The sequence below is a fragment of the Drosophila navojoa genome, chromosome 2, assembly GCF_054131105.1.
Source record: "Drosophila navojoa isolate 15081-1374.11 chromosome 2, UAZ_NAV_1.0, whole genome shotgun sequence".
Lineage (NCBI taxonomy): Eukaryota > Metazoa > Arthropoda > Insecta > Diptera > Drosophilidae > Drosophila > Drosophila navojoa.
In genome coordinates this window covers 3,846,568-3,872,856 of record NC_142890.1, presented here as the reverse complement: position 1 = coordinate 3,872,856, position 26,289 = coordinate 3,846,568, and the positions used below count along the sequence as shown (strand labels likewise).

At 42.6% G+C, this 26,289-nt stretch overlaps 1 protein-coding gene across 2 annotated transcripts in view; it reads left to right on the top strand.

Annotated features, from left to right (window-relative positions):
* Window positions 1-6,445: 6,445 nt before the first annotated feature.
* The window catches only part of grn (GATA binding protein grain), a 42,730-nt gene continuing 22,886 nt past the window's right edge, over window positions 6,446-26,289 (top strand). The window contains exons 1-4 of one of the 2 annotated variants that reach the window (XM_018112948.3): window positions 6,446-6,823; window positions 9,375-9,904; window positions 24,512-24,798; window positions 24,882-25,686. In XM_018112948.3, coding sequence (XP_017968437.1) covers window positions 9,568-9,904; window positions 24,512-24,798; window positions 24,882-25,686 — 1,429 coding nt within the window. In that variant the 5' untranslated portion in view covers window positions 6,446-6,823; window positions 9,375-9,567. The remainder of the gene's footprint in view (window positions 6,824-9,374; window positions 9,905-24,511; window positions 24,799-24,881; window positions 25,687-26,289) is intronic. The other variant, XM_030383084.2, reaches the window with a different exon arrangement.

Here is a 26,289-nt window from a genome sequence, read left to right as displayed (position 1 = left end):
CCATTTTCAACTTAATTTGCGCTAAAATACTTAATATGAAAACAGATTTGCGCTGCCAAACAACAAATCACTTTCGCCATGCCGCACATGTGTCCATGTTCTGGACAGGACATGCAATGGCCATGTGCATGTGCATGTGCAACTGCATGCATGTCCATGTGCAAGTGTGTGTGTGTGTGTGTGTGTGTGTGTGTGCCTAGACGAGGTCGAGAACGAGCCTTTCGAGCATTTGCATAATTGACCCATGCAGGATTCGCGCACCAACTGATTTCATTTACGAGCCATGCCCCTGCCTAACCCGCCGCCACCCTTCCGTCCCCCGTGCCTTCAGTGTCAGTGTGCGGGCAACGTATGGTCTATGCTCGAGCTTTTGCACATTTAGGCAATTTACATTTATAGCCTGGCGCATGAGGTGCTTACGAGCTGCACAGGATGTGCCGCCAGGCTCAGCCATACCGCTCCATGAAATTTACACCCATTGCGGTTTTTGGGGAGGTGTAACTGCTGTCCCACTCTCCACTGTACACTCTACACTTTACTCTAGTCGTTGCAGGTTGGCAGCCATGCATTCGCGCTAGTTGCTGTTGTTGTTGTTGCAATGGCTGCCAGCCAGTTTATTATGAAATTAGAGCGTGGCCCGGACTGGACGCGACTAAAAGAGCGAGTGAGAGAGATAGCAAGGTGCAGAGAGAGGTAGTGGGTAGAGGAAGGGAGAGGGAGAGCTAGGCAACTGCAGTGATGTTACAAAAGTGGCACATGACATATGAACTGCCTCGTCGTATATTGCAATTGCAATTGCATTTGTTGTTGTTATAGTTATTAAATTATACACATGCACATACATGTGTATATGCATGTGTATATATGCAGATAAATATGTGTATGTGTATGTGTATGTATAGCAAGCAAAGCTAAGCAAAATGTTTGCTGATTATTGCCAAGGGTGATGCACGTGTCGATTGATGACTGCAGAGAATGGAAAGACAAATATGATAAATATGTAAAAATATATGTATCTATATACAGTCATATATATTCTGATTTGTTTCCAAAGTAAAATTGATTTGAATTTGTAATGAAACTCAGCTGCTATTAGAAATCTTCCATATATATCTTAGAGTTGAACAGCTAATATATAAAATACATGTATGTATTTATATTTATGTACATTTTTTAAATATTAAAGAATAAACCAAAAATTTGTTTTCTTCAGTTTTCTTAAATGCTAAAAAATTACCTATAAAAAAATAAAAAATGTCTAAAAATTACCTATAAAAATTTACTAAAAATTACTAAAAATGTCGAACTATACCTAAAATAAATGCTTAGCTTACAGTTTTTGTATACTCTGACTCCAAAATGGGATATAAACTTATATTATTTTTCAGAAATTTCATTCTGTGGCCAATCAATTCAGCAATGAAAAGCAAAGAGTTCCATTAATTGAACTGATTTTGAATTTCATATCAACACGCTCAAATTTACTTAATATACAAAATTTCTCAAACTCTCAGTTAGCCATATTCCAAAATTAGTTTAACTAATTTAACTGATCTTTAATTTCATATCAATTCGCTCACATTTGCTTTAGCTGTCATATTTTTCAATATCTCACTTATCTTACTATTTAACTGAATTTTAATTTCATATCAATTCGTTTAGCTTTCATATTTTGCAATCTCTCAAGTATCACCATATTCAAAAATTAAAGTTTCCATAATAGATCTTTCTCATATCATATTTGTCATTCATCAAAATAGCTTCAGGGCGCAGCTCATTGATAATTATAAACTATGGCCCCATTGCCCAATGATATGATATGATATCTATCATTTAGAAACTACATTCATATATAAATAGATAGAGAGATGCACGCTGTGACCAGCTGGGCTGACAGCTTTATCGCCATGATTAGTTAAATATATAGCTTACATAGCAAAATATATCTATTTAGCTGAAAATACAGTGGAACGGCCTTGAGCAAAGGCCAAGATAAGATTGAAGCCAACATATACAGTTAACCCAATTCAATGATGGTTGAACATTTCGTTAGAAAATTTGAAATTAAGATAAAAAGATATTTAGAGAATTTCGGCTACAGCAATTTAGTTTTTATATTCAAATCTCTATAATCGCTAATCGCTCTTTGGCTAAACCAGCTCTAGTTCTCTGCATTTGCTATCTCTTCCAGGGAAAAGTATGTTATCAAGCGCATTCCAGTGTATCATATGTAAGCTCTTTAGAACTAAGCATTATTTATCTTAATGTATCAACGAAAGAAAAACACAGAGATTCGAATAGCAAACAGAGATGTCCAGTCGCAGCGCGAACGTGGCGTGCATATTTATGGCCTCAATAAGATGTGGAGCGCTGCCCCCAGAAAGGGGTGAGACTGGGGAGGGCACTACAGACAGAGAGATTTGCAATTACGAGTGGCAATTTAAATGGCATTCTATTTGTTGATATTATTTGTAGTTTTTATGATTTTTATTCGGTCAGCATATGTATGTCGGAGACTGGGGCAGATGCTGCGACAGTTTTGGAGCTAAATCAGAATTTATGCTTTGTTTAAATGCTGTAAAAATTGTCGCTGATTTCTATCGCATGGCAATGATTATAACAATAATAATAGCTGTCTATATGTCGTGCATCGTACATTTATAATACAACTATCTATACAGATACATGCACACATACGCGCATAGATACATTTAAATGGCGAGCGCGTATTTAAACCAATTTTATGGCGCATTTAATTGTTGCTGCTTATGAGCTACAACAACAACAACAAGAGTCGGCAAATTAAAAATGGTAACAAAAGGTTAACATAAATTGTTAAAACTAAATTATACATATAAACAAAACATTTTTATGCGATTAAAATCAAAATTACACGCAACGTGCGTCGGCTTCAAGCCAATGGAAGAGCGAGTGAGGGGGAAGGAGGGGTACCACTCGCTGTTGTTGTTGGGGCTGGGTAACTCCATACGCTGCGCTGCACATGGCTTACGCTCTGAGGGGAATAGGATGCGGTGTGTGGGGTGTGTGGGGTGTGGGGGGGTCTGTGGCCATGTCTGTCTCTGGCCTTGTCTCTGCTTTGACTCGCTCTGGCGACTTTTGGACAACGGAAAAGCTGCGCACGTGCTGGAAAAATATGCATTAGAAGTACTTCTCTTACAAATGTGTGAGTGTGCGTGTGTGTGCGTGTGCATGTAGATGGGTGCCAGAGCCTTACAGGTCGAGCGGTATTTATATGCTTCATGATTTCTGCGTAGAGTGCGCACAAATCAAAAGAAAGTCGGAGAAAATTACACACGAAAAAATAAATTAGAAAGAAAAGACCCACAAAAAATACAAAACTGAAATAAACATGCTAAATAACCGTTAGCCTAAGTACACGCTGAGATCGACAGAAATCCAGTTAGTTTGACTCCTTAGTCTATCTGCAATCTGTTAAATGCAAACAAGTTTTCAAAACAATAAAGAACAATTAAGTTCAATTAACTTGAAACGAGCTGGAATATGATTGTTTTGTTGTGTGTTTGTCTCTTTTCCAAGATTTCCAGTTTATTTTTATTGAATTTATTTAAATTGAGTTGAGCTGAAATTGAGCTGTGATTAAATGTAATTAATTGGGGGTATAACAATAAATAGTATATATAAATACTAAAAATAAACACATCTATTATAAGTTTAAATTTAATATTAATTTTTAATAATTATAAAATTATATAAAATACAGATGTCTAAATGTAAGGAAAAACCTGTGAAAGCTGATTGAATACGGATAAAAAGAAGGCGTGGCAGACTCTATATAGTAGATTGCAAGTATATTCCTAATGGGCTATTTATAAAATGAATCCGGATTTAAGTTCGGATTTCCTTTCGTCTTCCCGTAAGTCATTCTTGAAATGCAAATGCACTTACTATTCCTATTACGAGCTTAAGATCATCAATAACTCATACAATTTCAATATTATCGATAATAATCGATCATTTCATATCGCTTTGGTATTAATAGCCCCAAGAGAAGGTATTTCAAATTTATTATGTAGTTTCCTCTGATAAACTTGATTAAGAAAGTCCAACTAGAACAAGAGTTCTGCCACTTTCGACTTCCCATAGCAAAGTACAGCGCCCTGTCTTATATTGTTTTAGAGTTCCATATAAGCAACCACTTCTGAAAGCATTCTAGTTTCTTCCACTGTTAATCATAAGAACCCACCGAAGTTTCTGACAAACGAATTCACTATTCAGATTTCGATTATCACTCAAGATTTGCAGTTATCTGTTTTTGATTCTTTGGCATTTCATAATAATTCCATTTGACAATCTTCCAGTCAGACACTCAAAGTATTTAGTTAATATTGATATCGGCCCTAAAATAGATAAGATTTCGCAGTGGCCATAGACTCAGCTCTAATTACGAATCTAATCTTATCGAGCTCCATATTCATATTGATTATCCAGGCCTCCTAGGTATTATGTGTGGCAGATAGAGCTGGTGTAATCAATCTCTGATTCGCATATTAGTTCCGTTTTGAAGGCGCCCATTGGCGAGCAACCTAGTTTGGCTTGGCTGCCTGTGCTCGTACCTCCACATACATATCTCAGATCGAGTTTACGTCTCGAAATTGCAATCGCTTGACACAAATTTGACTGCTCGCAGGCATAAAGAAAAGGCGAACGACTCTGATTTCAATCTCAGTTGCATGAACTTATGAAATGAGTATGCAATGTTTCAAAATATGTTTCTTGGCGGGGCTCGAGCCTGGGAAAGTTGGTCCAGCTGCGGCAGAACATCCTGGCAGGCAAACAGCAGGCACTTGCAAAAAGTCTTTGCGCTACTTTTGCGCTCGATTTCAGGTGCAAGCAACAACAATCGCAGCATTTAACCCTTTTGCCCAAAAAGTTTCGAGCGCTGAAAAAAAAACCAACTCAAAAACTTTTTAAAGCGAAAATCAATGCGGGATGGAGCCCCCACCCTGGGTCTCCCCTTCAAAAAAGCAGCTCACGTAGCAGCGCTTCCTATATACAAGCACACACATATTTCTACCTTTGTCTGGCTGTGTATGCATGTGTGTGTGTGTTTGCTGTTTATGCGCAGCAGCTGTACTGAGGCAACACAAACTCAAAAGTCGAAGACGGCAGCCAACTTGCCAAGTTGTTCAGCCACAAAAAATATGAGCTCGATATTAATAATTTCTATCTAGATAGTTGCCAGAGATGCTGTTGTCTGAGAAAAAAAAAAAACATACAAAACATAACAAGACACAGAGGCTGTAGCGTTGGAGGCCAAATGTCTTATAGTATCTTATGCTTATTAGCTATTTAACATACTTAAATGTGTGAGTGTGTGTGTGAGTGTGTCTGTCTGTACTGTTATATGAATAAACATAGGCATAATTGTGTATTTAGCTTAATTTCCAGCTGCTAATTTATGCAAATTTAGTTTTATGTGCGACAAACAGAACGAAAGAGAAAGGGAGACAGAAGCAGAGAGATAGAGCGAGAGAGTGAGAGGGAGAGAGAGAGAGAGGAAGAGGGAAAACACCTACACACTCAGACAGAGACTGTGCATAACTCAAAATCGGCAGACAAATCTGCACACATGTTAAAGCCCATAAATAAACCACATAATCACAAACGGAACGATCGATGATTGTTGTCACTGTTTGACAGCCAGGCAATGGCAATGGTAAAAGGCAAAGGCAGAAAGCAGAAAGCAGTGGCCGAAACGCTCTGCCACAAACAGAGTGAGAGGCAGTGCCCGATACCCGAGAGAGAGAGAAAGAGCGAATCGACAGACAGGCAAAGCCAAAGCCGGAGCCGGAGCCAGAGCCAGAGCTAGAGCCGAAGCCTCACCTGGCGCATGAGCGAGTCGACGTTGAAGCACCGTGCCAAGTGCAGAGCGCAGAGCGCAGAGAGGCGTGCCACAGAGAGATTATTGAACGATGCACTCGAGCATGACGAGTCGCAGCAGCAGCAGCAGCGACAACAATAACAACGACAACGACAACGACAGCGACAGCGTCGGCGACGACGACAAACCCTACAAGCAAACAAACATGCAATTGCAATAACAACCACACACACACACACAACAACAACAACAACAACAGCCAAGCGAAACGAAACACAAACCGGTTTACCTGCCCGCGTGCATAACAAACAAAAAACACGCCCCGCATGCAGGCCAAACAGTGACAAGCATATTGCCATTGATAGTATTGCCATCTCGCTTCGACGCACGGCCTGGCCGCTTGCAGCCGCGACCATCTTGTATATGCCAAATGCCAAAGCCCTGCCCTCGTCAGACGAGTTTCATGCACACACACACACACGAGCGCACACACAAACACATCCACGCGCACGCAAACGCACACACACACACCAACACCAGCGCACACAAACGCAGCGCGTGTCTCTGCCGCTGGCTTTCCTGTTTTGCGCTCGTGAGTTCAGTTGGTCTGCGGCCGTTGAAGTGTTTGCTCGTGCCTCGTTCGCCCGTTCGCTCCGATTCGTTTCGTTTCGTTTTTCGTGTGCTCACACGCTCTACGTATTACGTATACGTTAGCGTCGCGTTTGCAACAGCAATAACAGCAACTACTCGAGCAACTACTCGACAACGACAACAACAATTCCCCACAATATCAATAAACAGCGGCAACGACAACGCAAAGCCAAGCTGCAAAAAACGCGTCGGCAAAAGCGCGCAAAAATCTCCAAGTGATTTTCAAATCAAACAAAAAGAAATCCAAATAAAAACAAACAAGAAAACATAAACAAAACAAATGTGTGACTAACAAATGTGTGCAAAAATGTAAGAAAATTATGCAAATTCGTATGAAGCGAATAATGCAAAGAAAAGTGTTGAAAACAAATGAAAACCCAAAGGGCAATCGATGCCGATGCGATTTGAACGTAGCGGCTTATCAGCAATAGGCGAAACATGAGAATAGAAACTTGAGGAATATGAAATAATATGCCAGAAAATAACGAAACACGCAGAGGCCGTCTTACTCATGGTCAATGATTGTTGGGCTGGGGTACAAAATATTTGACAGTTTGCTTATCAATTTATTGCTATCAATTCCAACATTTTAATGAAAAGTGTTTTCCCCAAAATCAACAACAACAACGAACGAGTGCCTCTGATAAATTGACTGAGTTTCGTGGCCTAGTCAAACTTTAAAGAATCGAAATCAAAATCGAAAAAATATATATATATATATGTATAAATACATACATATATTTATAAATATATATACATGTATGTACATACATACAGTGCGCAGTGTTCATAGTCGAAAGTTATGTTGCCTTATCATCGTTTGGCTGGTTATTTGTAGCGCAATTGTCAATTGTGCGATACGCATCTGAGAGCCAACAACAGCAACCTGGACAGGTCTTGAGACAACAACAACTGCTGCTGCCTTTTTTTATTATTAATAATTTTTTGGTTGAGACCAAAACAAACAACAGCAATAGCAACAACAACAACAACAACAGCCAATGTAAACAGAAAAAAGTAGTCGAAAAAAAAAAAAAAAACCAAACACACACACAAAATTATTGATAAAAATCTGGCAAGAACTGAACTGCACATACATCAAGAGATACAACCAACAGATAGATACTATGGGGCATACATGGAATGTCTGATAAGAGAATACTTCAAAAATAATACACATTCCGTTTTCAATATTCTGCCGTCTTCTTCTGCTGCTGCGGCTACCTGTCTAAGCGAACGTCGCTGTAGATAGCTGAGCATTGATAGGAGTTGCTGCTGCTGCTCAAAATGCAGAGCTAACGTCTAATTGGGCCTAGTCGAGCGTAGGATATAAACCGCATGTTTAGCACTAATTGCACCCGGCCAGGTGAACTCAGCGCAGCACACCTTTACCCGCAGGCCGCCGGTCGCAGTCCGCGTTGCCGTCGGCGTCAAACGCCCACACAACAAGTTGTCGCACCGGCAGGATACGGCTGTAGCGCCACCTAGAGACGCAGCCAGAGTCAGAGTTAGAGTCAGACTTGAGCTAGGTATGCAGCTCAGTAAACTAGGTTCCATTGTTACAGTTACAGTGGAAAAAGACAACTCTAAAAATATCCGAAATTGTCTGATAGAGTTTTATGGCTCTTATCTATTGTTTACTGTGTGTCAAAAACTTTGAATATGCATGACAAATCAATTTAGAGAATTTCTTGTATTTATTTATATATATATACACTATATATACATATATTTATAGCAGCGCTTATCTGTCGCGGTGCTATAAAATTTATGGTAACTTTTATTTACAATCGCTGCTGGAGAAAATACTTAAATAATACTTATATGATAATTGAAAGATATAAAAATAGTTCAAGCTATGAATATATATGAAGCGACGTGTATTCCGGGCACAATGCATAACAGTTAGATCGTTAAAGACATTGGATATTGTATATTGAAAGTATATATATGTATATACACATATATATAGTATTTGTGTATATTTATGTGAAAATCGATTAAAATGTTAATGCTATTTAAATAGCTCGCATAGCTGGTATTTGCCTAGGCTAGAGTTATCTCTTGGAAAGCATATACTCTATATGCTCCTATAAAAATATACATACATAATTGTATATTCCATCTCTATATAATCAGCTAAATTTTTAGATTAGCTTAGGGCCAAATTGATTCCTTCCACACAGATAAACATTTCCAGACACCTATTTTGCCTGAGCTGCATACCAGCCGCAGCAGCTCGAGCCGCAGCACAATCGACATGATTTGACATTGTTTTGAGTCCATTAGAGAGGCTGCACTGTAAACAGCGCGCAGGGCAAACAATGCCAGACAATGGCCTCAAAGGCAAAGGCAAACTGTTTGGGCCGCCTTCGACATGTCTATTAGAACCCCAGGGAGAAGTGCTGCGAAAAAAATTTGTGCCTGTCTATAGAAGCCTTTGTAAGGCATCCATCATGCCAAGCAATCGAAGCCCCCTTTTCCCACACTCTGGCTACGCATATGGTAAAACTGAAAACTCTAATCGCTGTACCATATAGTAAATACACACACACACACACACACACATACACACCTACTCATATATAGAGGTAATAATTATAATAGCTTAGGCTACCGCACAATTGTAAATCAACTGGGCTAGAGCTAAGTGCCAACTGTACGCGCGCTATATAGAGAAAGAAATTGGAAACAGAAATATAAAGTTTTTTTTACTCGCCTGATAAGCAATATAGGCAGGTGTGTAGATATATACATATATAGGTGTGAAGTTGATAAGGCGCCCAAGCGCTACCGTTCAAATCGCAGCCCAAAAGACAAAGAAGTTCTTCTTTTTAACTAAAAATCAAATCATTTACAGCTAAGGCAGTGCTGCAAAACGCGCGCATAAACATGTGTTGAAAAGCGTCGAAGCTTATTCAAAAGGCAAATTAATCAAACGACAGAAGGAGAGTGAAGGAGTGAGAGAGAGAGAGCAGCACAGAGATATAGTTTCTCTGTAGAATTTTGCGCGCCCACGATCTATTGAAAAAACATTCAAAATTATACTCGAAATGGATATGACCTCAACAGCGGAGGCTGCCGCTCGCAGCTGGTATGACAGTCCGCGCTTAGGCGGCGGCGGCGGCGGTGGGGGCGGCGGTGGTGGCGGTGGCGGCGGCTCGCCGCATACAAACGGCCTCGGCAGCACCGGCAGCAGCCTGGCCCACAGCCATCACAGTTTGTCCAGCGGCGCCTCCTCGGCCGGCAGCAGCGTCGGCGCTGCCCTGGGCGGTGGTGCGGGCGGCGCTGGCGCCGGCCTCGGACTGGATACGAGCGACATGAGCGCCTTCTATGCGCTCGAAAGCAATGGACACCATCGACGCTACTATCCCAGCTATCATCAGCACAGTAAGTAAAAAAAAAAAAAAAAAAAAAAAAAATGAAACACGATTTGTGCTTTATGCTTTATTTATTGTTTAAGTAATTTTAGTGGCGCACCGAGGCTACATTTGTCCTAATGTCATTTCTAATGCGTTTTTAATGAATCGCGCCATGCGGGGCGGCTGATTCCGGGCCGGGGCTGGGTCGTCGGGCCGGCTTCATGTGTGGCTCAGCCCACAAATCGATTGCTTCGCGCCTTCTCTTTACTGCCTTTTTTTTTTTTGTATGTCGTTTCCTGTTGGCTGCCAGCGCTGCGGCAGGGGTGGGGCAACAGCGGCAGCGGCAGCGACAGGCGACAGCAATTGAGTTCTGTTTGCATCCCTTAGCTGTGCTTTGGTCGCGCATTGGTTTACTGTTTGCTGGCCAACAAAAAAGCCAACATGAAATGAAGGCGATTTGTGGCGTCAGCTTTAACGGTTTCCACCATAACTGTAAACAGCTCACTTACAGCCTGACAATTGTTGGGCCATAACCAGCCTCAGCCTCAGCCTCAGCCTAGCTCTGACTCCGACTTGGCTCACTTAACTTTTCCCAGCTGGGCCAGCTCCATGTTTTCTAATTGCGCGCAATTTGTAGACAGAAGAAGAAATAGAAACAAATTATCTATGCTCATTAGTGTTATGGCAGCAGCAGCAGCAGCAGCAGCAGACGACAACAATTTCTTGATTCACACGCCTACAACAACAACAATTGCCCCCGTTTTTGAGGGCAACATTTTTTTATTTTTTTTTTTTTCTTTTTTGGCTTTTGGGTTCCGCTAAGTTAGTTTTCAATTTGAAAAAGTGGGTGCCACAGCGGCAACACGGCTGCTGTTGTTGCTGCTGCTGCTGTCACTTTTGACAGTTGACTCCCAAAAAGCGAAAAAAAAAGAAGAATGAATAAAATCCATTTTCACTTGGCACTTAGCATTGCAGTTGCAGTTGCTGCTGCCAAAGCCATGCGCATTGTTGTTGTTGCTTTCAGCTGAGCGCAGCTTTTGCCTGCATTTTTGACAGTTCCACGTAAAATCCGACAGACGGACGGGCGGACGTGACATGCATCGATGCGGCTGCCGTTGAATTTATTTCCTGCTCCTCAAGTGTGCGAAAATTTTAATTTAAAATTTTGTTGTTGTTTTCCTCGCCGATTCGCGTTTGTTTTATTTGTTGTTTTGTTTGCCGGTGGCACGGAATGTGGAACGCGAGACAGCTCCAAGCGGCGGGTGTTGCCTGCAAGTGATCAATCAGCTCTCTTTTTGGGATAGCCTGAGCAGCCGCTCCCCCCCACCTGTGTCCCCTCTATCAGTTTGCATTTATGTTTAATTCATGTTGCGCACTTTATTGATTCGATTTGATGGCAGCAGCAGCAGCCGCAGCAGCCGCAGCATCTGTGATCCAGCCTGATCCGATCCGGCTGCCGTAATTCATTCATGCACTCAAAACGCGCATTCAAATCGCGCTCTTTTGTCTGCCATTTTGACAGACAGCCAGACAGTCTGTCGGCTTGAGATGATGATGCTGCTGCTACTCTTGCTGCTGCTGCTGCTGCTGCTGCTGCTGCTGCTGCTGGTTCTTGCTGGGGGCACCTGTGGCGAGCGTTGATTTTAAAATTCATTAGTCTGCATGTGTCACACACACATTGGGGCTGGGCTTGGCTGGAGTTGTCACAGGCCGAATTGAGCAGAGTAACTCAATTTAGTTGGCATTAAGAGAGTGAGCTAGTTGGATGAGCACAAATACCAGCGCATAGAGAGGGAGTATACACACACACACACACGCACACAAACATATTCACGCCTGCTGCGCGCTTTGCTTATGCAGTTTAATGTATTTTGACGCGCTCACTTACACAACACAAACACACACACACACACACAGCAGCTCACACACATGCACAGTCAAACATTGAGATTTTTATGATACAAGCCATAAAAACCAACAACAACAATAGCAACAAGCCTGTGAAATTTAAATTTCAAAAGCAAACATGCCGAAAATTTGGCAATAACTTTTTTTTTTCTTTTTTTCTCTGTATTTTTTTTCCTGATTTTTTTTTTTGTATTGTTTTGACTGTGGCCGCGTATTTATTGTTGCTCATTTCTTATTTCTGGGTTGCCTTTTCGATGAAAAATAAAATACAGATATGTATTTGAACATGTGTAGAGACAGCGCGTCAACAATATGGCCACAGCAAACTTTTAGATTTGTTGCCAAAGCCTCAACTGCTCAAGCGGGTCACATGAATTTGCCATTAAGTTTGACTGCGAACATGTATCTATGCATGTCGTTGTATATGTACATACATATATCATGTAATATGTGCGAGATTTGCCAATTAATTGATGTTATGATACATATAACACATATGTGCATATGTATGTTTATAAATGCAATTAAGTAAATCAATTAAAAATTTGTTTCAGGTCAAATTTTTTAAATTTAATTTAATTTATGTTATTTAATTAGCTATCACAATTTGTGTAGTGCATTTTGAAATATATATATAAATATATATAGGAAATGGCAATATGGCTAACTAAGAGCCAAGGCTAAGGCTGAGCAGAGGCTTTATCAGATTTAGTGCTCAGTGGCACTAGTATTCGCATGAACATAGCCATATACATAAACTTCTATATATTATATATACAAAATTATGTTTAGGTTGTTGAAAATTTAGTACTAAATCGCATTGTTATTTTAATGAAAACAGCTGCAGCTATATTTATATGCACATATGTATGTATATGTGTGTACATATTTATATATCTATGATTTAGCATTTGCACTCTTTAAATTTCAATTGATATTTTATGTTTTATGGACATTTGAGCTTGAAGTATAATAAAGACGAATATTAATGTCACTCACTCTATGTATTTATGTATATCTGAGTATAACTAAAACACTGACTAAACATCGTGACACATATAATAAGTTGACAAACAATTTGAAATTAATTTATAGCAATTTATGTATGAGCGATTTATATGAAGCTTATACATAAATTGTCATTAATTAATGGTATTTACAATATTGACTTGAAATACGCTGAGTTTATATTTAAAATTAAAATTTGATTCAAACAACTTTTCTTTTGGAACTAGCAACTCATCTTTACATACATATAAAGTTCATATATACATCTATAAATAACTTTATTCATTTATGGTGCATGCATATATACATATATATGTATATATATTCATTCATTCGTTCATTCATTCGCTCATTCATTCATTCATTTATGCATATATCACGGCACATGTCAAGCGTATTACAGCTTCGTTCTGAGCGCAATTGACAGAGTCGAGCTCCTGTGCGAGTGCACTCGTATAAATGCACTTTTAATTAGCCAGAGACAGCAAACAAATGCATTTTAAGCATGTGAAGGCTTTGCCAAGCACACACACACGCATACACACATGCACACACACACTAACACTCACGCACATAAACACACAAGCAAACAGCTACAAATCATAGGCACACACTCACTCATTCAGCTAGCTAACGGTACTCTGGCGTGCATATTGCCATTGCACTCGCACACGCGCCCATTAGCATATGCCCCGAGCAAATTGAGCACGTGTTAGACGAGGCAAGCAACAGCTCGAGTTTTTGACAATATTTTCGTTGTGGATTTTCATTTGTTGTTGCAACTTTGTTGCTTTATCGCGCTGACAAAATCAGACAAATGAAAACTTTGGCAGTTCAGCTGTCCTTCCCGTCCGTCCGTCCGTCTGTCTAACTGTCTGTTGTTTTTGAAGTTGCAAATATTCCCACACAACTCTTGACGCACTTAACGCAAATGTCACGCACAGTGGCAAAGTCACAAAAGGGATATCAAATAAATGCGGGCCCATTCAGTCCGGGAATATCAAAGTCCATTTAAAGCTCAAGCACAGAGCACGCAGCCGAAGCTGAAGTCGAGGCCGAAGCACTGCCAGTGCAATTTGCGGCGAGCCTTTGGGATTGGGGTGGGGGCTGGCCAGGCTAGGCTAGGCTAGGCTGGGCTTCCTGGCTGCTACCAGGTGTTGCACTTGGCCAGCCAGAGACTCATAAATTTCGCGCTGGCCCAAGTTGTGCGCGCATAAAACAGAAATTTCCAAGAAATTACAACACGGCCAACACACAAAAGCACAAAAGCCATATACCAATAGACGTGGCCAACAGGCTGCAGGCCAACCAACAGCAATGCCAGCACGCCAGACACTCGGGCACGGCCTGTCGCCCTCTCGCTCTCTCTCTCTCTCTCTCTCCCACTCTCACACTCACTCAGTCTGTGCATGTGTAATAGTTGTTGTAATTTAGTGACTGCGACGTGAAGTTGAGCCTGGGCATGGCTGGAATCTCGGCCGCAAATCTTAATCCCGGTGCGCAAGTTTTCAGCGAACTGAGCACTGGGAGCGTGGCGGCGGCCTATAAAAATGAGTTATGGTATTGCAATTGAACAGCTGGGCCACCGCTGCGTATGATTGATGTGACTTTAAATGCGCTCAACTGCCTTGTGTGTGTGTGTGTGTGTGTGTGTGTGTATGTGTGTGTATTTGTATCTGTGACAATTTTCAAAGGTATTACAAACCTTGAAGCTTATTGCCGCTGCTATTGCTGCTGCTGCTGCTGCTGTTGCTGCTGTTGCTGCTGCTGCTGCTGTTGTTGCCCTCTCAATTCGCTTTGATTAAAATGTCTTGAAATCATGCCACATTAATTATGACCCAAATTCCTGGAAGCATTCTTTACATCGTATGATGCAGCGGCAAGCTGTTTGTTGTGCTTGTCTCTCCTTCACTCTCTATCTCTTTTTCTATCTCTGTCTCTCTCTCTCTGTGCATATTGTTTATCGCATTCGACAGTGAACGGTCATTCATATTGCACATGTTGCTGCCACGACTGTTGCTGCTGCTGCTGGCGCGATGTTTTAATTAGTCGTAGCAACGGCAAACTGTCTTTGCTTAATTAAATGACATAATTATAAGAATGTGCCAGCCACACTGGCCCCCAATGCCAACGGCACTCAACAGCTTCGACTGCGACTTCGACTTCGTTTTCGTCTTCAACTTCAGCTTGAACTGCCTACGCCGAATGCAACATGCAACACGTGATGTTGCTGTCGTTGACATTGCTGCGATGCTTCAATTAATTTGCACTGCAGCAACAGCAGCAGCAGCAACAACAACAACAGTTGCCATTGCTGCCGCCGCCGCCTCACTGGCTAGCTGACTGCTGCTGGCTACTTTGCATGCCGCTGAGCCAAAGGTGCCGCCACAAGCTCCATTGTCCAGCTGCAACAGCAACAGCAACGTTGCACATTCCCATTGCCAACACGTTTCGCATTCTAATTTGACATTTCGTTTTGCCCGCTGGCTCTGCGGCCACTGTGGCTAGTGTGAACAGCTGTCCTTCAATCACTATCAATGTCGCCTGTTGCCTGTTGCTAGTTGCCTGTTGCTCGTTGCTCGTTGCTGGCATCAATCTTGGCTCGCCAAGATGGCGGCTGCGGCATTCTTCAGAGAGCTTTTTGCCAATGCTTCTGATGAACTAGGCCGGAAGTCTTTGAGCTAGCCTCGCATCCTTTTGCCCGCTCGCTTGTCATTTGTCAGCTGCAGATTCCAGGAACAACACAGCTACAACTCTGTGTGTGTGCATGTGTGCGAGTGCCTCTTGTGCATCATCAATAATGTTGCTACTGTGAGCTGCTGTTGCTGTTGTTGCTGCTGTTGCTGTTGCTGCTGTTCATTATTAATTTGTAAAATCAAAATGCTGCTCGCCAGCAATTTATAATGACAAGAGGCAAACAAAGCTTACGCATGTTGCTGCTGCTGCTGTTGCTGTTGCTGTTGCTGCTGGGCAACATGGTTGTCGCTGTGATTTGTCTAACACAGCGAGCGGTCAATATATGCCGACACTGAGACATACAAAAGCGCAAAGCGGCAGCATTCATTAATTTCATGCAGCACACTGCGACAACAGACGGCAGCAGCAACATGTTGCCAGGCCGTCTGCAGCAGTTGAGCACGATTTGTGACTGCAATTACAATATTGAATATTAGCGCATTGTTGGCTGCTGCTGCGATGGTTGCTGCTGGCGTTGTCGCCCCCGCTGTCAATGCAATTGCAACTGCAACAACGACAGCAACATGCAGCAGCAGCAGCAGTCTGTAGTAAACTGTTGCTAATACATTTGTGCAGCCGTTTTGCCTGTTTGCCCATTTGCCAGTTGGCCGCTTTTGTCTGCTGCATTTGGCAGTGTCAAGTTTACAAATGACTTTGGCAGTTCGCGCTGCGACATGGCCTTAACTGATCTTAGCCGAGAGCCAACAGATAGAAAGAGCGATAGCGAGAGAGTGAGAGGGAATGGCATATTAATCAGCCGGGCGAGAGAAGTCATTGTACGCGGCTGGCAGCTAATCGCTAATGTCTAATGCTTAATGGCCAATAGTAAATGTTTAATAGTAGTAAATGTTTAATGGCTTCGCTTCCAAGAACTGCGCTGCTCACCTATCAAAATAGAACAATCTTACCAAGAAGTGGCGATGGAAAGAAAGCAAAGCACAGCAGAGCAGAGCTGAGCTGGGCAGAGCTGAGCAGTCGGCGAGAACAGGCGCGAGACCACCTGGTCAAGCGGATCAGGTGTGTAATGGCTAAGCCATGTATTTGGCTAACAAATGACGCCCCCTCCGGCTCATTAGCATTCGATGAGCAGCGAAAATTTGTGAAGAAATTTGAGAGCTTTGAACTGAAACCAGTTTGCATAGTTCGACAACGATGTCTTATAGACGTCTGTCCGTTCGTCCGCCTGCTTAGCATAAATGCTCAAACAATGCAGCAATAAAAGCTAACAAAACACACAGATACAAGGCGAAGGCAAATAATAATGCGTTGTTCGCTGTTTGTTCTCTTGGCCAAAAAAGCAAGCCAGAAAAAATATGTCATACGAGTGTGTCGCAAGAGACGCCGCCAAAAATTTGTTGCTGTTGCTGCTGCGACTGCAACTGCTGCACGTAGCCACCCGGCACGATTTTCGTTTGGAGCCTTTTTTGGCTGAAACTGTTTAGCATAATATTGCTGCCGCTCCTGGCTAAGCATCCTTCGGCGGTCGGCGCGTGTGTTTAATAAAATATTTTATTAATATGCGAAAAGTGGACGCTGCCTGGCAGCAACAGTTGCCGTTGCCGTTGCCGTTGCCATCGTCGTCGTTGTCGCTGTCGCTGTTGCTGTTGCTGTTGTCGCATCAATTGAATTTCTCAAGTTCAGGCTTATGAATTTATGCAACGTTTTTCTTTGTAGTTGGGGGAGCGCAGCTTTTGTTTTTGTTTTTGATTTCTTCTTCATTTCTTTGCCTTTGGCCTGCAGCTTCCAAGCCCTTTGTTGTGATAAATGTCAACGCGTTCTTATTTATGACATGTGAAGCAGCCGAGTCAGCCTTGGTGGTCCACCAGCAGCAGCAGCAGCAGCAGCAACAACAACTTGTCCCAACAACACTTCAAACGTTGCGTTTGTGGCCGCTGCTGGCTTTTGGCTGACCAAATTTGGCTCTGTCTTATAAAAACTTGTCAATTTTAATGATTTTGCTGACGCTTCGAACTGTCATAAGTGCGCCAAAGGCATTTGAGGCGCGCCTGACAGCAGCTACAGCAGATCCTTTCACTCTGTCTCGCTCTCACTCGGACTGCGTGCTCATTAGCAATGCCTTTGAATGGGTAGTGCAAAAACTGTCAGCCTGAACTCAGCCTGACTCACTGACTGACTGACTGACACTGGCAGCCCAATCACTCGGCTAGAGCTCGCTCTAGCATTTGCATAAATTTATTATGCTTGCGTGCCGGCCAAAAAGGATCAGCGAACGGGCTCTGCTGGCTGTCGCTGCAGCTGCAGCTGCAGCAACAAAATGAGTGCGCGTGCAACTGCCGGCAACTGCTGGCAGCAAATGCAGCCGCAATATTAACATTTTTTACCAGCCGCAGCACCCACCATAACAAATGAAAGAGAAAAAAACGAAACACACACAAAAAGCTGCAAGAAAATGGTGTGGCCCGGCAACAACAACAACAACAACAACAGCAAAGGCAAACAAATGGCAACAAAAATGGCGCATTTCAAACCCTCAACTTGGCTGGGTTGCTGCTGCTGCTGCTGCTGCCTCGCCTTGCTGCAAGTTTTTATTTAGTGCGGCAACATTTATCGCTGCTGCCGCCGCTGCTGCTGCTGCTGCCGCTGCTGCTGCTGCTGCTGTCGTCTTGTCAACATGTTTTGCGGCAACATTGCTGCACGTATGCAAAAGTTAGTCAGGCCACGTAATTCACACGTTAAGCTAAATATGCTTGTTAACCACAGCTCCAGTTTCCAATTGATGTCAGCAACAGCAACAGCAACAACAACAACAACAACAACAAAATGGTATAGGAAGAAAAAAGAAAGAAAATGTTCATAAAAATACTTGAGGAATTAGCAGCAACTCTCTAAGCGCATTTTTAATGTAAAAACGTCTTAGCCAACTTTGCATTTGCAAATTTGTGAATATTTGAGAAATTTGTAAGAAATTTTGTAGATTAAATATATTTGATTTATATCATTTGCTTCATCCAATTAATCTGTTAAAATTACAAACACTCAAAGACTTGAGATTTGATTGTCTTTTCTGCTTTCGGTTTTATTGGCAATGCACCAAAATATGTTAATTAATTATTTAAAAAAAAATACATATAAAAATTAATCAAATGCTGCAATGCTGCAATTAGTTATTTAAAACAAAATACATATAAAAATTAATCAAATGCTGCATTGATTGAATTCGTAGTTTAAATTAGTTTTGCTTAATGGAATTTTTGATGCAGATTAATTGTTCACATACATATATGTATATATATATATTTTTTTATATATATATTTATTTTTTTCTTATTTTTTCTTCACATATATTTAATATATCTGCCATTGAGCATTGAGCATTTTTGAGCATTTTGTATTTAATTTAATTTAAAATTAAAATGATTGAATATTTAATAACCTAATCATATATATCAAAATTTATTATAATTTTCTTTATACATATATATATTCAAATTTATGTATGTATATGTATATTCTTTTATATTTTATAACGATTTGTTAGGTTTTTCCATGAATTCCTCAAAAATTTATACTAAAATCAGTTTGCTTGGTAGCCTAGGAAATTCAAAGAATATTTTAAAAAATAATGCAGACTTTTTAGTTTAAAAAATAAAGAAAATACAACTGATATTTGATAAATAAATAAATTTCACAAATATTATCTTCATTTTCCAAGCACTTGACTTTTGAATTGAAAATATTTTTCCAAGTCTCACATTCTCTTAGTAATTTACCCAAAGCATTTAAGTACAATCATGGTACTTGAACCCTTAACCTATCACTAATGCTACTAAATAGGCAGTAGTAATATTTACTAGTATTATGAATAACACTAATTACTCAGAGCCAAGTGTAGTGCAATTAACCAACATTAATTAGCATTTCATAAAGCGGAATGCATTATATGGATCGACTGATATCAACTGGTCGAACAGAGCATTAGCATATTATTTATAATATTTGCTGACAACAAACAACAGTTCGCATTAAGCAATTAATACGAAGTGAAATGCCAGAAGAATAATTCAAATTTTACAAAATAAAAACACACTCAAGAAATAGCTCTGGGCGAATGCTGTGGCATAATTGCGTGGCCAGGAAACTGGCTGAGAATTCGTGGTTAAGTTATTAAACGCATTATCATAAATACAATTGACAACTTATGACTAATGATAAGCTGGCATGCAACTGGAGCGGCAGAGGACGGAAATGAGGGCTCGAGCAGGGGGCGTTGTACGCGGAGGACCGCAAATAAAGTGTTAATAATATAGATGGCAATGGCAGCGCAGTTTGCGCTTAATAAACCAGCCACCAGCCTGTCAGTCAGTCAGTCAGTCACTCCGTCAGTCCGTCAGTCAAGCAGTCAGTCAAGCAGTTGGCACGCAACTCAGCTGAGCTGCAATGCTGCGCCAAGCTAGCAAAATATGAAAATATGGAAAAATATAAAAAAAAAGCAAAGAAATAATTAAAACAAACAAGAGCGCAAAATGCTAAACAGCTCGCCGAGCTGGAGAGCAGCTCCCGGCTGAACGTCAGCTCAACTCGAGTCAAGGTGTCTTTTGCGGCCTCTAACTGACCTACCTGCTAGCTGCTAGCTGCTAACTGCTACGGTGGTGGCTGAAAAAAAAACAAAAACAGGAATCCGTTATAGTTTATAGCCGCCGCTGCTGCTGCCTTACCGCATTTTAAATTTGGAGCAGGTGTAAGCAGCACAGCTCGCAGAGACACTTGACCGCATTTTGGAGCCACGCGCCTACAAGAGAGGCAGGTGAAAAGTTGGTATATTCGTGTCCTGGCGAGGGTCGCTCAGGTTATAAATTAAGCGAGCGCCTGCAGCAACGAGCAACGTGCAACAGCGAGGGGTCATTGCAGGATTCACTAAGACAGTGGATCGTCTTGTCTGGCTGCCCTTTTTCATTGTATGATTGATTGTAGCTTAATGCCAGGCGGAAGCAGCTGAAGCAGCGCGCCTCACTGAGCCGATCTAACCGACTGTCAGAATGACTGCCTGACGGCCTGACTCAATGCCTGACTGACTGACATACGTTACATTTGCTCGCTCGCATTCATTTGGCGATTTGATTTGCTGCCGGCGATAAGACGAACTCTCTTTCGCACCCCTAATCCGCATTGGTGTGAATTTAATTTACCAAAGAGCTGGCAATCCTTTTTTGCTAACAAAAAAAAAAGAGTAAATCAAATGGAGAAGAGTGGTAACTGTTACATTTTGCTCTGCAGCTCTAATAGCAGCCCTGGCGCGCTTATCAAGATGTTCGCGCATTGAATCGAGTTGTCACTGAGGCTGAGGTTTCAGTTCTTTTGTTGCCGCTGCTGCTGATCATTCAAATGAGATGTGATAAGGCGCTGCCATTGCCATCGGCAGAGCCAACAGCTGCTGCTGTTTCTCCATTTTTGTTGCATTTTGGTTAATTGAATGGCCAATGGGTTCGCCTATCGCCCATCACCTGACGCTGCTGCTGCATCTCCTGTCCGCTCTGTCCGCTCTGTCAGGGATTGTCATCTTCAAATGTCAAACACGTCGAGCTAAGTGCTTCGCTGGCTGTGCATACAATTAATTATGTCATTCACGTTGCCGACTGGCCAACAACAACCATTTGAAACTGCAATTAAAAGGCGCTTTCGGTACGCTCTTTCTGTTAGCCAAGTTGGCAGACAGGGCTTAGACGTACAGGCGCTGAGTTGAGATTTGGCTTTAAGTTGACTTCAACTCGAGTTGAGCTCGAGTTGAGTCGCTTGTCAAACGCTTTTAAAACGCCACACACATGTCCAAGCGTCGCTTTATGGAGTGTCTCTAACACACACACACACACAGACACAGACACACACACATGAGTCGGCTTTGTGGCTTTGATCTGTCAGTTTGAAGAAATCAAGCTCAGGCCAAAAACTTCAAAATGTTTTTTTTTTTTGTTTCGACAACAACAAAAAATTAAAGGCAGATTTTATTGTAGCGCTTTGTTTATTGCTGTTGTTGTAGTTACTGTTGCTGCTGCTGCGGTAGTTGTTTCTGTAGCTGTTGTTGTTGTTGTTGTGTAGAACGTGTCAGCCAGGCTTTTTGGCTTTGGGGGACGGCCAAGGGCACGACGCCGACGACGTCGCCGCTTTTCACCAGCACGAGCTTTGCATACCGACAATGACAATAGCAACAACAGCAACAACAACAGAGTTGTCGCTGTATGTGTGTATGTTTTTGCAACTTTAATTGCTGTACTCAGCTTGATTTATTAGCGAATTGTTTTATACAAAAAGATGCCAACAGCCTTTAACAACAACAACAACAACAACCATAACAACAGCTAACAGTGACTCATGCACGCTTTAACAGCAGCCTTAACAGCGCTCTGTTATCGTTAACACCATCGCAAATTGAAAGTTTTCATTGGCCGCAATTAAAGCTTGGCCCCTCGCACATATAATTTGGCATATCGAATGCGCTTATTTGGCCAGCCAAAAATTATATACACTTAGCCCGGCTCGATGACGACTTCATATTGGTTTATCAGTGCATTCGCTCAGGCAGCTGCAGCTCTCGTCGCCCGAGCACGTCGCCGCAATTGTCTCTGCTGCCAAAGTGTGAAGTTTGTGCTCCGGCCAGTGCCTGCCAGCCTGCCAGCCAGCCAGCCAGCCTGCCTGGTTTGTAACGAGCCGCTACAATTGAGGCATTGCAATGGACCCCCAAATGAAGCGAACTATCCCAGCCAACAGCAGACTGAGATTGGGACTGGGACTGGGACTTGGGCATGCGTCTGCCTCTGCATTGGCTGCTGTGCATAATTTCTATAATCAGACACACGTACATATAATATGCCCGCTAAAGCACTGTTATTAGGATAATCAAATGGATATTATCGCAGCACAGCCATCGATCGGCAGCAGCAGCTACAGCAGCAACCTCGTATACCCTTGGGAAAGTACAAGCAAACAAAGCTCGATGCACTGGGCGAAAGAGTCTGGACTTGTTTGGGGCTGGGGCAGATTTTTGCATTTGTTTTATTTGCCTGACTCGTTCAGAGTCTAACTCTAGACTCTATTTGGTTCACTCTTACAAAAAAATCTATAGACTGGGCTATAAACAATAAGACAAACCTGAATTATATAGCCATATCTGTTGATTATAGATGCCAGAGACTTGCTAGACAAACTTCTCCTTCAAAAGTTTTGCATAGTATAAATATGGATTATTTAAAATTATAAAGATCTTGTTGAAGTAAAGCCTAAAAATATTTAAAAAAAAAAAAAAAAAAAAAACAAATGACAAACTTCTTCTTAAAAAATTTTGCATAGTATAAATATGGATTATTGGAAATTATAAAGATCTTGCTGAAGTGAAGTCCAAAATTATAAAAAAAAAAATATGAAAAAAAATTAAACAAATTTTAATTTTATAATTTGTTGGTGTATTATTATTCATGATTAGTAAATTAACAACGAAAATAGATAAATAAAAAATCTGAAAATTATTTAACAATATTATAGCTTGTTTTCTTAATATTTTATGGTATTTTATGATATTTCATTTTTCGGAGAATCCAAGTTTTAAAAAAAAAAAATATTTTATTTATGCAATACTTTTCTATGAAAAAATTTAGTCTGCGCTTGAATTTAAAATTTCTTTCATAAATTTGAGCATAGGCTAAAAAATAATTAAAAAAAAAAAAAAATCTCATTATTTTGAGTATTTCTCCGAGTGTATTTGAGCATAATTTATATAACAGAAATCTTCATCAAACTGTGCAAAATATGAGGCAATTAACTCATTTTAGCTGCAATACAATTGGATTGCCCAGGGTTAGGGCATCTGCAATGCGACTTGAAGCTCCGGCTGGCTTCAACTGTCAGATTAGGGCCTGAGCTTCAAGCTAATCCATCTTGGCGTGCATTGAACTGAATGACCTACTGTTGGACAGAGCCAAAGCCAAGTCGCGCCAAACATGGCAATCCAAGTCGTAGTCCGAGTCGAAGTAGGAGTCGGAGCTGGAGTTGGAGTTGAAGTTGGAGTCAAAGTCGGCGTCAGCTTCGACAGCGGCTGCTGCATAATCAAAAATAATTTCGCATACAAACAAGCCCCAGAGCTAATACAGCGCGCCGTTTCGTAGCTGCAGCCGGAGTCAATATTAATGATAATAATAAGAATAAGTGCGCAGTGCAAACTCCCCCTGCTGCCGCTGCTGCTGCTGCTGCTGCTGCTGCTGCAAACAATTGCAGGATATGTTGCATATACACACATATACAATATGCTGGCGTGGCACGCTGCAGCGATGCGTTGCAACTATGGAAACGGCAGCATTGGCGCACATAAATCTCACTTGGTGTCCGCTAAATTATACACTGCCAGACATTTAGGCTACACTTTTAGCCAAAGCCAAAGCCACGGCGAGGTCCGAGAGGTCTGCGAGGTTAGCGCGATTTCGCGCTCTGAGGGCAGCCAGGCGAGCGGCAAGCATTTGCGCGCACCGCTCTGATCGATCTTTTTAGCTTTGGGACAAAAGTTTAACGCGATTGTTTATGATACAAATTAAACAATTTATGACAATGCAGCAGCAGCAGCAGCGGCAGTCGTAGCTCCCTCCACGTCTTTGGCCATATGCAAAGTTGTGCGCTAAGGCCGCAAGCCTTGCCAAGCCATGGACAGCAGCAGCAGCAGCGGCAACAGCAACTGTTGCTGGTGTTTCATAAATTATAACGCAGCTTTTCCGCCTCGAAAAAAGAGAACAACGTCATTTATTATGCATTTTTTATCGCTTCTGGTCTGCGTCTGGTACACGTTGAACTCATACACTCTCCCCCCCCCCCCCCACCCTGACACTCCCCCTGGCCAACCATCACAGCTTAGGCTGTTAATCTTCGTTATAAATTTTGGCCATAATTGATTTAATGCTGCATTTAACTTGATTTTTTGGCGCGTTTTATTAAATTCTTATCTCTCTCTCTCTCTCTCTCTCTTTCGTTTTTCTTTTGCCTTTAGCATCCCGCATGCCCTCCTCACATGCCACGCCCCAAGTGTGCCGGCCGCACTTTCATACACCGCTCAGTCCCTGGCTGACCAGCGAGCACAAATCGTTTCCACCCGCCAGCGCCTGGGGCATGAGTCAATTTGCGTGCCCGCAGGAGCCGCAGGTGGAGCACAAACTGGGCCAGGTGGGCCAGAGCCATCAGACAACGTCGGCCGGCCAGCACTCGTTTCCATTCCCACCAACACCGCCAAAGGACTCCACGCCCGACTCCGTGCAAACCGGCCAGTCCGAGTATCAGGTAAGCATTCCTGCCTTCCCAGACGATCCGTGCGATCCGTGCGATCCGTTCGCTTCAATCCGTTCGCCTTGATATTGTTGCAGGCCGTGATGAACGCGTTCATGCACCAGCAGGCCACGGGCTCTACCTCACTGACGGACGCCAGCTGTGCGCTGGACATCAAGCCCTCCATACAGAACGGCGGCCCGAGTGCGGCGCACGCGGGCAGCGCCGGACCGGCCCAATCGTCGGCGCCCAAGCAGCGTGAAGGTACGAACAATACGAATAGCTCAAATAGCAGCAGCAGCAGCGGCAGTCAAGCGACGTCGCAGCAGCAGCAACAGCAGCAGCAGCAACAGCAACAGCAGCAGCAACAGCAGCAGCAGCAGCAAAATAGCAACAGCAATGCCTCCTCCTCAACCGCCTCCGCCTCCGTGTCCGCATCGACGTCGAACGGCCTGTTCGATGGCACCGCCCAGGCGCACTATGCGGCCAACAATGCCAACAGCTACGACAGCAGCTATGCCTCGTACCACCATGCGGCGGCGCAGCATCAGGCGGCGGTTGCCGCCGCCAACATGTTCCAAAGTTCCTCCGTGGCAGCGGCCGCTGTGCGGCATAGCATGGCGGCGGCGCATCATCACCATCACCACAGTCACAGCCATCACAGTCAGGCGGGCCTGCACGGCAGCGGTGCTGGCGGTGGTGCTGGTGGTGCTAGTGGTGGCATTGGCGGTGCCATTGGCATGGCCAGCGGCATGGGCAGTGCCATGAGCAGCGGCGGTCACAGCAGCTCCAGCGGCGGCGGCGGCGGCGGTGGTGGCGGTGGCGGTGGTGCAGGCGGCTCTGGCAGTCTGAACATCGGACTCGATGTGAAGCCCGTGCGCACAAAGCCAAGGACAAGTGCGGGTAAGCAAGACAAAAGATATGCGGTGTGGGTGAATAATCGATTTTGTTAATTTGTTCGATTGATTGTTGATCGATAAACGATTTGCTTAATTAACAATTAATTAGATCTGTGTTGTGCGCAAACACTTATCGATTACCCTTCTAGTTTCTAGTTTTAGTTTTTAGTATTTTGATTTTAGCTTAAGTTTTGTTTCTTCTTTTCTTTTGTTGTTGTTGTTGTGGTTGTTTGTTTTTGGCTTTTGGTTTTCCTTTCGTTTCACACGCTCGCACACACGTGGGAAGCTCTTCACTTAACTGCACTCTGCTCTGGCACCGACTCTTCAACATTTTCAGTGGCACTTGACATGAGCTCGCTCTCTCTCTCTCTCTATCTATCTATCTAGCTGCCTCCCTCTCCTTCTCTCTCTCTCTCTCTCTCTCTTTCACTCCCGCTCTAGCTCCTTCTGTGCACAATGCTTCATGGCTCTGGCCACATTCCCGCCACTTGGTCATGTTTCCTGTATGCATTCAGGCAAATTCAGATTTCCCCCACGCCCTCTCTCACACAGCATTGCGTATACGCCACCATGAAAACGAAGCACAAGCTGACGACGAAGAAGAAGA